Source organism: Rhododendron vialii, chromosome 3a (assembly GCF_030253575.1).
Source record: "Rhododendron vialii isolate Sample 1 chromosome 3a, ASM3025357v1".
Taxonomy (NCBI): domain Eukaryota; kingdom Viridiplantae; phylum Streptophyta; class Magnoliopsida; order Ericales; family Ericaceae; genus Rhododendron; species Rhododendron vialii.
Genome location: NC_080559.1, coordinates 14,261,210 through 14,272,691, shown reverse-complemented (window position 1 = coordinate 14,272,691; position 11,482 = coordinate 14,261,210). Strand labels below are relative to the sequence as shown.

The 11,482-nt window shown below is 36.5% G+C and overlaps 1 protein-coding gene across 4 annotated transcripts; it reads right to left on the bottom strand.

Annotated features, from left to right (window-relative positions):
• Window positions 1-1,329: 1,329 nt before the first annotated feature.
• Window positions 1,330-9,961, bottom strand: LOC131320839 (phosphoglucan phosphatase DSP4, amyloplastic). Of its 4 annotated transcripts, none has more exons than XM_058351723.1 (14): window positions 9,801-9,961; window positions 9,634-9,703; window positions 9,284-9,328; window positions 7,846-7,954; window positions 7,171-7,247; window positions 6,983-7,059; window positions 6,759-6,839; window positions 5,521-5,653; window positions 4,871-4,930; window positions 4,386-4,442; window positions 4,197-4,292; window positions 2,935-2,994; window positions 2,179-2,286; window positions 1,330-1,747 (listed from the first exon to the last, which is right to left on the bottom strand). In XM_058351723.1, the coding sequence occupies exons 1-14, from the start codon at window positions 9,824-9,826 to the stop codon at window positions 1,616-1,618; spliced, it is 1,131 nt and encodes a 376-aa protein (XP_058207706.1). In that variant the 5' UTR covers window positions 9,827-9,961; the 3' UTR covers window positions 1,330-1,615. The 4 variants fall into 4 exon arrangements, with proteins under 4 accessions (XP_058207706.1, XP_058207707.1, XP_058207708.1 ...); XM_058351724.1 differs by having other exon boundaries at window positions 9,637-9,703; window positions 9,801-9,943; XM_058351725.1 differs by lacking the exon at window positions 9,284-9,328 and having other exon boundaries at window positions 9,801-9,942.
• Window positions 9,962-11,482: the final 1,521 nt, after the last annotated feature.

Below are 11,482 nucleotides of genomic sequence, written 5' to 3'. Positions count from 1 at the left end.
TATGGAAGGGGCCAGTTTACCATGACCGTACAAGTCTTTTTGGGTGTTTCTTGATTGCTTTAGACCTGATCTGCGTGAGAGTTTTACAATGGCAGTGTAAAACAAATTATAGAGAATTTGTAAAACTTTTAGGAAAGCGATTTCTATACTTCATTTTTTTTTATAACCACACTCCCTTTTTCAGATTTTAGTATTCAAAGTGTATGTTTTTTTTTTCACTAAAAGAAAAAAAGAAATGTGGATATCAAAAAAAGGGAGTAGAAATCAATTTCCAACTTTTACGATGGATATTTAGTTGATTTGGTTTTATGGTTCTTGCAACTTTTACACTAACGGATCACCGATTGTCTGCGCGTTCTACCGAGCTGATGAGGATATATTTCATTCCGAATCAAATTAAAGGAGGGCCAGACTGCGGTTATAATTAACGAATCCCATTTAACTCATATGTGTTGTTTTCTTTTCCCCAAACCATACCTATGAGTGAAGGTCTTTTTGGAACTTGTGGAAAATAAAGGGAAAAGAAGACAAAATTATGGAGAAAGAAAAATGTAGGGAAAATGTATTTTAGTTTTCTATTTTCTTCTCTTCCTTTCTTTTTCCTAATATCCAAACAAGCCCTGGGTAAATTTTTTAAGTTGTCTGGAAGCATGTTGAACTATTTAGGAGTAGCATAGTTGGTCACCGTTGTCAGTAACGGATCCAAGAATTTAACATTATAAGAACCCTTATTTATAACAGCCGTGAATATTCTTTCTATTATCAACTGCAACAAATACCTTAGACTAGTATAACTATCTACAAAAATCTATAATGCAAGAGTGAGATATTATTCAGTGAGATGTAGAAATGCGTATATCTTTTTAAAGTTTGAATGGGGTACGTAACCCCTACACAAGTCTGCCCCCGACCATCACACACTTTCATTAAGCCTTGAGGAGTAAAATTTTATCACAAGTAAGAGTTGGAGTAATAATTAATCTTTCTTTTAGGGAAGTATTTTTTGTTAAATTTTCTCTTTATTGTCAATTTATATTTGTAACCCACTGAGATTACGAATTCCCACATGGTTAATAAAGTAAATAAAATTGTATGACCTGCAGATCATTACTAAGGAAAAGCCATAAAGAAAGGGGACATAAATCAGCCCCCCTCATTGCTTTTTGCACTACGGATCGCAGCATAATTTTTGCTCAACTAATAAAGATTTGAAACAACATAAAATTATGGGAATTATGGGAAATCGAGATTGCATTCTCACTCCCATCAAAGATGCTTGTCATCCAAACTTTTAAAACCAACTTTTCTCAAGCACAAACAGAGGCCAAATTTACAAGAAGAAGAGACCACCAGCTTCCCAAACTTCATTTGTGCTTATACATATCTGAGGATATTATTGTTGTGTAATAACGTTTGTATAACAAGGCCTTGTAATGCCTAATCTTATTTTTCCTAAGAATGATACAAGTGGTTATTCAAAGTTCAAACTATACAAATCCCCAGACTTTACAAAAAGGGAATTCTTAGGGTTGAGAAGAATACCCTTTTTTCCCCGTCACTAAGACATACATATTGGCAACCAGGGATTTCCATGCAACCCCGTATGAGTTTGAATTCATGCCTCTTGTTGATAAGCTTCAAGAAACTGTCTTATTTGGAGTCTTTCACTTGTTGTAAGATCGGGATCATTGCTCGTCAATCTCGCCCGCAGCGCTGCTGTAATGCTGTCCGGATCATCATCTGTGACCTGCACATAAAAAGACAAACACACGTATGCAAAGTTTGTTTTTTTCCAAGCCAAACAAAAAAAGAGGAGAAAAAAAAAAGTTTGTTTTTCTTTGTGTTCCCCTACCCTCCAGTTCACTTTATTTTGCTTCCACAAATTCAAGATCCAAACACAACCTAAAAGACAAAGACCATAAGCCAGCAAAGGCCCTTTGTGGGGGTCAAAAATGGAAATAGGGTAACCACCTAAAAGGGGATTTCAAGACACACGTATGCACTCAAAATACTTTATTAAGGGCTACGGGAAGAAAAAAATTCCTTCTAAAAGATATAACAGAACTCCATTAATCCTTGAACTCCATTAATCCTTCAATCACCATCAAAACTCCTCGTGAACGACACAAAAAGAAAACCTACTCTTAAGATGGGAAAATATCTGTAGCTTAATGTTACCTGGACATAGTTGTTGACATGGCCGTCTTTGTTGGCAGGAGTTACAAGCTCATAATAATTGCATGTCCACTCACCATCAACAACATACTTGTATTCATAACGTCCTTCCTGCGAAAGAAGAGCCCGTGATTTTAATCTCCTCTAAATTAGCAAGATGATGGCAAGTTGCAAATTCCATTCGGGTTCGACAGGTATCCAGCTAATTCCTAGACAAGAAGTTAATGGTGGATCACAATTATCCTCATTCATATTGGTGATCCACGAATGCCATCGTGAAAGGGGAGTGAAAACACCTAGGTTCTCTTTAATGAAAGTAACATGAGTGTGGTCACACCATCCCTACCCAAAACTTGAGAATCCATTGCTTGAAAATGAAAGCAGGGAGTTTTCTCTTCTTCCCCTTTTCTAGGGGTGGTTAGTAATTTGACTGCAGTTGGAAGCTATAAATTGTAGAACGCCTTCCAAATACTACAACAGCTGTCAAAAATTAAAATACTAAAATAGAAAGAAAAAAGAACTCCATAAGTTCTAGAACAGAACACCTATGGATGCCTCCTTTCACCCAAACTTTCAAAAAATTGGCTATTACCAAGTACCTTTATAAAATAGACCATGGATTGTGGTTATTGTGGTATTCAAAGACGGTTGCCAAGTCTTAGAAATGATTAGCAACAAAAAGTTGTCAACAGCAAAAAAAAAAAAAAAAACTGAATCAAACACTTTCACCTTCTTAGGACCACAACTTCAGGAGCTTACCGGCAATTCCCTCTGGAGAATCCACAGACCTCGTTCCTTATCAAATTTCATAGGTATCCTCTGAGAAGTTCACGAGAAAATTGTCAGATGAGTTCCGAGTCATGAAATGTAATGTCTGAAAGGTTCATGAAAATATCACATGTGGAATGCAAAAAATGTTAAATCTTTTCACCCCATATGTGTGTAAAACTTGAGACCAAAACTTTAACTTCGAATCAGAATTCGTCAGGTACAGAGTGGTTGAGCTTGATATGTGTTACTAGCAGCCTTTGCAGGCATCAAGTTCTCCAACACCCTCGGTCGAGTCCCTCACGTGCAAATCAATTTTGTGTAACCCAATCTTGCATGCAGAGACAAAAAAAAAAAAAAATCCAAACATAGACAAGTAGAATGCAAGGGAAAACGAACAAACACAAATCGAGAGAATTATCCTAAAAGCTTAAGCTATTAGGAAAGAAACTCTTCAACACTTAAAGAGTCCAAGGCAAAATGTTCTCCAGGTAACTATAAGAGTCAACACAAAAGGCCAATTATCACAAAATAAAAAGAAACAGAAAGTCCTAATTCTGTTAACCATGACTCCATTACCAATCCACGAACCCAAGCCTGGAACATCCAATGTAACATTGCAGTCATTAATTAATGTGATGATATGATGAGTGGGGTAGAAAACCTATATTTGCCACCCTGACGACCTCTGTTAGCAAAGAATCTTGCAAGAGGAAATTCCTGCTTAGTTACAAATGAAACCATCTAAAGCTCATGTACCAAGGCATCAGCAATAAGAGAGCAGCAAAGGTTAGAAAGAAAAAGAACACAAGTATGATGGTGATGATGACAGCCTGGATGGCAGACCCAACCAATTTCGAAGTTCTACAATTGTTTCTTAAACCCCCAGCGGCTTTACTGCCTGCAGGAACAGACAAAACCCCATTTTCACACAATGATACTGGTCGAGCTGAATGAGCATTAAGAAGAATCCACCTTACTAGCTCACCTAACTTGTTAGATGTTTGTTTTGAATATATTCGGACGACGGAATATCCATTTTGCTGATACAGGGAGAAAAATAAAAGTAGCAGTGTTTCAAGTTGGGTGAACCAACTAATGCAAACGTTCTTAGGTCATAATTGATAGATTCATTCATACATCAAAAGTCAAAATCATAGGTACACCTTCGGCAATTTACAGGCAACAAAAGCAATGAGAACAAAGTTTCATTATCTAAGAAAGATATCCAAAATCAAAAACTTGACCATTACCTGACCCCACCCAATATCAAGTCCCGAGACTTCCACATTTGAACAAGTGCTGCATTCCCAAGTCAAAGTGACAAGCTTCTTTTTGAGGCCTGTAAGCTTTAAACAAGAAGATTTGCATATAAATGCCCAAACAAGGACGAGTCCTTTTAACCAAGAGAAAATGGTAATCTCAGGGAAGAGCCAACTCACAATATCAGCAGCGGCACTTTTTATAGCATCCAGTTTTGGGAAGCATGAGCGCTTGCTCTACAGGGAAAAAGAAAAACATTGAGTTTCTTCATGGAAAGTTGAATGCATGCCCTTTTCTCTTGTAATTCATAGTAATAATGATGACTAGTTCAGAAACAATTTCCCTCACAAAATCCGCATTAAAATAAAGGTTGATACAGAATTAGCAGCCTATGGAATGTGCAGGAAGGTTCTGTTTCCTTGTTACAATGATCTGTCATTGTCAGTAGTCCAAGGCTCCAAGCTATGGAATTCGCCAGGACAATTATTCAACTTGATCGAATTCAATAGTTAGTTTGTAGGATGGCTCATGCATAAATTTCAACAACCGTTTCAAATAGACCATGTTTGATCTTAAAATAAATAGGTCAAATACCAACACATAGAAGAATCATATAAGCATGAAGTGACACCATTCAAGAGGATTACACAAAAAGTAAATTTACCAATAGCAAATTGTTGGCCTCGCTTAGCTTGTAGCCTTGAATCCAAAACATGTATGCCAACTGTAATTCACAGCAAAGCTTCAGAAAATCTTTTACAAGAGAATCAATCAAACCGCACACAAATGTCAATATCTACCTAACCACCGTATGAAACATTGTGTCCCTTTTTTTTCGGTAAAGAAACATTATGTCCCCTGTTCATGAAGGATGGCAGTTTCAACAGAGTAGTTGAAATAAATTAACTGTAACGACAAAAATTATAAAGCTTGACAATCTATAGTATTTAGTCTATTCAAACAATGACAATACTCCACTTAACAAGAATAACAGTTGAATGATACATGTGAAAATAATGAAAGGTACAAGCAAAGACAGATGAAAGAACTAGCATGACCATTGACCTCTATAATTTGTGTTGTCTGTTTTTGCCCTTTATTTATATCCTGAGGGTAAGATTGTCCTTGAGCTGTGATGTGATATCCTGGGAGGTCAAGGGGTCTAACTATGTCTCCTAACTTGTTCTCCAACCTCAAACTTTTTGCACATTGAGCACATTGAGTATAAAATAGAGCTAAGGAAGATTGTGGCAATTTGTCACGACGAGTAGAATCTGAGCATACAAGGAAAATGGATAAAGATTAGACACTTACTGCAGTTGCAGGAGCTCTCCCTAATCCAGCTGTACAATGTATATAAGTTACACCTCCATTCCGGTTAATGGCCTTGTGTAGTTTGCTCACCACAGCTGGAAGCCGCATCCGCAAATCAAATGAATCAAAGTCCCTGTGACGCTAGACATTACTTCGCAATACACAAAGTAGAACTGCACTAAGAGGGTACCATATGCAAGTCTGGAAGCAAAATCAATGATTGGACGTAGTGGAGAAAATTGTTGCACGGTCTTGAGTAGAACTCAACCCCAAAAGCTAACAATTGAAGTGAGGGTGCCCTCGCGCTTATATACTTCATATCACTTGGTACCCATGCGATGTGAGACTTCGCTTCATACACTCCCTTGTGCGCAGCTTGCTCACTCGGCAACACCTACCGCGTGTAAGCTAGAGACACGCACCCTACTCATCTCTGGTACCTAGCGTTGATACCATGTTACACAGTCTTGAGTAGGTAGACTTTGGACCGGGTGAAGAATTTAAAATGTTCACTAGAGCTCAACCCCAAAAGCTAGCTATTGAATTGAGGGTGCCATCACGCTTATATACTTCATAATACTTTGGTACCCAGGCGATGTGGGACTTCGCTTCACAAAAAGTTTTACAACTTTTTTTTTCTACTTAAAGCTCATGTCTGCTTTAGGAATCTTCAGTTCGGTACACATATAAAACAACTATTTAGAATTATCACTTTATCACACATCAAGAAATCCAATCAGTAGTGTACACCTCTTTTGTATTTTACAATAGTAATATAACAAGAGAAAGCTTAAAAAACTCTCTTCTCAGCTGTCGAGTACCCAAAATTACACCGTTCCTGATATTAAAATTTCTCTGGTACATAAATAGGCAAGGGAGACAACAAATTTAGCTTTATGAAGGATTACCAAAGTAAGTAAGTAACCACATCCTGCAAGCAATAGAAAACCACAAGATGTTACTCCCTCTGTCCCAAAATGTTGGTCCTCTTTGGGAGTGCGTGTCATTTTTCAGTTGATTATATCTTGCAATCTATATCTTTTAGGTGATTTAAAAAACTATGTATAATAGAGCTCATTGAGATCTATCAAACAAGATCCACATTTGATATAAAAAATATTATAAATTAGAAGATATAGCCAATCTTTTGAGACTTCCAAAAAATGAAAGAGGACCAAGAATTTGGGACGGAGGGAGTAGTAACTTATCTAGAACAATCACCATTATCGTTGACTAACCTTATTTCAGCACGTAAGTGTTCAATGTCATCGTGTGTGCTGACATATGCACGAATGGCAGTGATATCAACCCCAAAGTATCTACGAAAATCAGTAAAGGACATCAAGCGAACATTATCACCAAGTCAATCTGGTCAAACTTTGCGTCATACCCTTGACTGCTATACGTGAAATGACTACAATGATCATGAAAGAACATGAATTATATGCAATTCTTTGGATACTCAAGATCTGGATCTTGTTGCAAGCAAAATATAGTTTTCACTCCCACGCTACGAAGCTTGTCAACATCCTCAGGAGTCTGCCATTTTCAAAAAAAAAAAAAAAAATTAGAATTTAAAAAAAAAAAAAAAACTGAGGACAGAACAGAATACATTAAGCTCATATACTCAAGCGTAGAATTAAGGATTACCTGTAGGCATGAGCCCACAATCAAGTCAGGACGGATGAAGTTGTAGTTCATTCCTAGTTCATGTCTATAGGTCAACACTGTAGAAACAAACAAGGAAAGGTAACCCAAAACAACATTACATCGGGCAAAAGCAATATCCATGAGGAAACCCTAAACTAGGATATGCCAACTAAACTTACCTCCCCCTCCCGCACGCACACCTCTCTTTTCTGGGGGCCCTATAAGAACTTCACATAGTGTGTTTGGTGCTAGTGTTTAGTGTTAGATGACAAGAGGTGGTCTGGGTGAGGCTCAGCCCCAATCAGAAGTGATGTTTGCCCAAGGCCTTATCATCGGACTCAAGTGTCTTCTTCCAATATGACTTTGAGGGCCTGCCCATTAAGCTAGTCTGATCCAATTTTTAATTTTTTTTTTTCTGCAGGCTACATAGCTTCAAGGTTGAAGAGCAATGAGAAGAATGTGTCAATAACCAAGAAAAACAAAGACTCACCTAGGTAGAGTCCTACATGGAAATGCCTAACTTTGGGGTTCATATTTTGTTAACGACTTGATACTCCAGGGTCACGATCAATCTTTATGCCTCTAACATGTAAAGCAAGCCTGAAGCTTCCCATGAATTCCTCCTAAGCCATGCATAAAGTCAAAAACATGAAGTCATGGAATGAATCAACTTACCAGCACCCATAGCTTCAGTCATAGTGTTGCTATATGTTTCAGATATTTCCTCCTTGACATTAGCATTAGCGTTGCTCATCTTGGTGCTGGATGTCGAACCAGAAACTGCCTAAAAATGACATTATATACATATAAAACCATAAATGGTAGCACAAACCCACCCATCTGAGGTAGTTGCAAACAATAACAGAAAAGGAATAATATATTTGCTGATGCAGCTCTAAAAATAACCACTAGAATATCTAAGTTCTAACACAAGTGAACTGTTCATGGGCTCCTTTTTTTTTTAACTACCTGGGACCAACCCCACCACCTGCAACTTTAGGTTGAGGTATGTTGGTTGCATTAACATGTTCTCCCTCTTTTCTTTATCTGATAGGGAAATCATATATTTCCCATTGACTGTCTCAAAAACGGGAAACTACTCATCCACATGTTTTCACTTCTTAATATCAAGGGAAAACAATCTTTTTCATGCTTGCTTTTGTCTTGTCCAATGAAAAAAATTGGAAAATGAAAACATTGAAATAACACATGAAACAATGGACCCAAAAATTTCACCACCCCACTCTGACTTACTCCCTCTGTCCCAAATTGCTGTGCATGTTTCCTTTTTGGAACCTCTCAAAAAATTGCCGACATTTCACAATCTATAATGGTTTTTTATGATTTCGAAATCTTTGTTTAACAAAATCAATTGAGATCTATCAAACAAGACCCATATTGAATATAAAAAATATTATAAATTAAAAGACATAGATAATTTTTTGAGAAGTCCCAAAAAGGAAACGACACAACAATTTGGGACGGAGGGAGTATTTTACGTAGGCAAAAAGGGTAAGGGAAGGAAAAGTTGCAATTCGCGGCAGTGACACAAACCCAGGCATCGCGCCTAAGCCGATAGCTCCTCAACCACTATGCCAAGCAGTTGGTCTTAGCCCATACTCTACCAATAATGTTAAATTGGACAAAATGCTCTATTGTTTGGCACCGAAAAATAGAAAATCCCGGTTCCACCACCGATGGTATTATCTTACTGGCAGTTGTATTAGACTATTCAAATTATACTCAAACTTAAAATAAATAAATAAAATTGAATGCATTGACCAATGGAGCAAAAAAGAAATAGAAGCCAGAACAATGAGAACAAAAACAAAATTGAAAACATGATAAAAGGAACAAACATCTCAAGAGGGGGACAAAATACAACAGAACAAACTAAAAGAATATTCCATATAAACCAACTGACTATGACACTTGCGAAAATATCTCAAAAAATTGTTCTCTATATTCCAATCTCAATGTTTCAATATGAATTGGCCCCTAAATACATTTTTAAAAAAAGGTAAAAATAATCTAAACAAGGGCAAAAAAATACGAGCCAATATAATTAGCAGCAAAATCAGCAATATAACTCCTCTACAGAATCGTGAGGTACCTTAACGATAATAACACGGGGACGATCAACCGAATTCATCATTCCCTGCAAAACAAACTTGAGCCTCGTATACAGACACAAAATACAAATATACAAGTACATATAGATACATGGATGCAAGAAAGGACGCAGGATTTTATAGTTGGGTGGGCGTCAATAAACATTGTAACGTTTTGTAGCTAAAAACTAGTAAAATTCTAGTAGCAATTTGAAACATGCGTGCAGCAGTCACCCGGGTTCATCCGCCCCTCGGTCCATCCTTGTTTAATGTTTAAATATATGTGTATATACTCAGTATATCTGTGGAATTTTCAATAACTGAGTTAAGTTAAAGCGGGAGTGTACACTACCACTGTACTGACACTACATGGAGGCTTGCTCGCATTGAATTTGAAGGTTTGAATGGGCAAAGCAGAGGATCTGGAAATTGAAAACAAATAAGTAAGTGATTTACAGATTTTGAAGTGTTAAACGGCGACATATAGAACTCAACATTACATGGAAATTTAAAGCGTGCCTGGAGAGTGAGTGAAGACAATTCATCTGCACCAAACGGAAGTAACAAATCTGCAAGAGGAGATAGAGAGAGAGAGATAGAGAGAGAGAGTCGATGCAACAAATCTGATGAGTAGACGGGAGAGCAATCTTGGGGGTGGATATTTTTCGAGTTAGATATTTTGATTTGTTTTTATAGGTATTGAGTTTAGTAAAAGAAAGGACTTTAACTTTCCGCAGATTCTCGAAACTGCCATCTCTAGGCCGGCCCGTTTGGCATTGAAAAGATGTTTAGGTGTTTTCGGCAGTGAAAAATTTGTATATTTTTATTTGTAGTTGAAAATATGTTAGGTGTTTTCAGCAGTGAATAAATTGTTGAGAAATGTCAATTTTATTTCTAAAAGTGAATAAGTTGTTGATGAGTTTGTGAGTAGGGTTCTGTATAAAAAAGATTTACGTTGAGAATTTTTTTGTTAATAACAACGAAATAGTAAAATGCTGAAACCTTTTTGTTAGTAGAAACGAGATGATAAAATGCGTTAAATATTTACGGCCCCTTTGGATGAAGTGATTTCAGGAGAAAAGAAAAGAAAGGATTTTGGTTTTCAGTCAAATCACTCGTTTGGATTGATTATTTTGATGAGAAATGGAAAGAAAAGTACAGAAATAAAATATTTTGATTGGCTTCTCCCCTTTCTCACCCAATCTCACCAAAAATGGTGAGATTTTATGAGAAAAGACTGCCCTTTCTTATCTTACTCTTTCTCACCATCCAAAAGGGCTGTTAGTGTTTTTTGTTAGTGGAAACACCCTCATTATAAAACAAACACACAAACACTTTACACACACTCACATCTTTTGGGAGTCTCACACATACTAGAGGTGTAGTGTATGTAGGCCCCAATGTGAATATGAGTGAATTTGTGTAAGTATTTGTTGTTATACAATGATTGAAAATACACTGAATCGTGAAAATCATTCAAAACTGAATTGATCCACTCGTTTCAAATTAGAATCGTGGACTAATGGATTAGATAAGGATTCAAAACTTAGAAAACGATGACTCGCAATTTGGTCCACGGATTTTTATCTACAAATCCTGGATTAACTAAACCGAACCGTGAAATATTTTTAATATATGTAAATAAAAAATAAATACACGTACGTATATGGATATATAAATAATTTTACCACTATAATAAATATTTTAACTATTTTAGTATTTTACATTAATGTGATATACTTTATATCCATATAAAACTTGGGGGTAAAGTAGAATTCTTTGCTAAATAGGATAAAACTATAGTAACTTACACATCTACTACACACTTGACTGACATTACGGAGTATACTCCTAAATCAAAACTAAACCCTAATTCCTAAATATGTTGCTTATACTACTTACTTTCTAGTTGCTTATTTTTTTTATTGAATGTAATCGGTAATTAAATTAGAACCGATCTGTGACTCACAGATTGGATTGAAATCGGACTGTATGACTTTTGGTCCAAACACAGATTGCATTTTATAAAGCCGTGACTCACAAATTGGATTGAAACCAATCCGTATGACATTTGATCCAGACATAAATTGCATTTTATAAAGCTATGACTCTTGAATTAGAATTGGATTCGTAAAGAATCCTATTACCGTGTGCAGCCCTACCTCTAACTCCATTTTGTATTTCATTACAACAGGTAATTA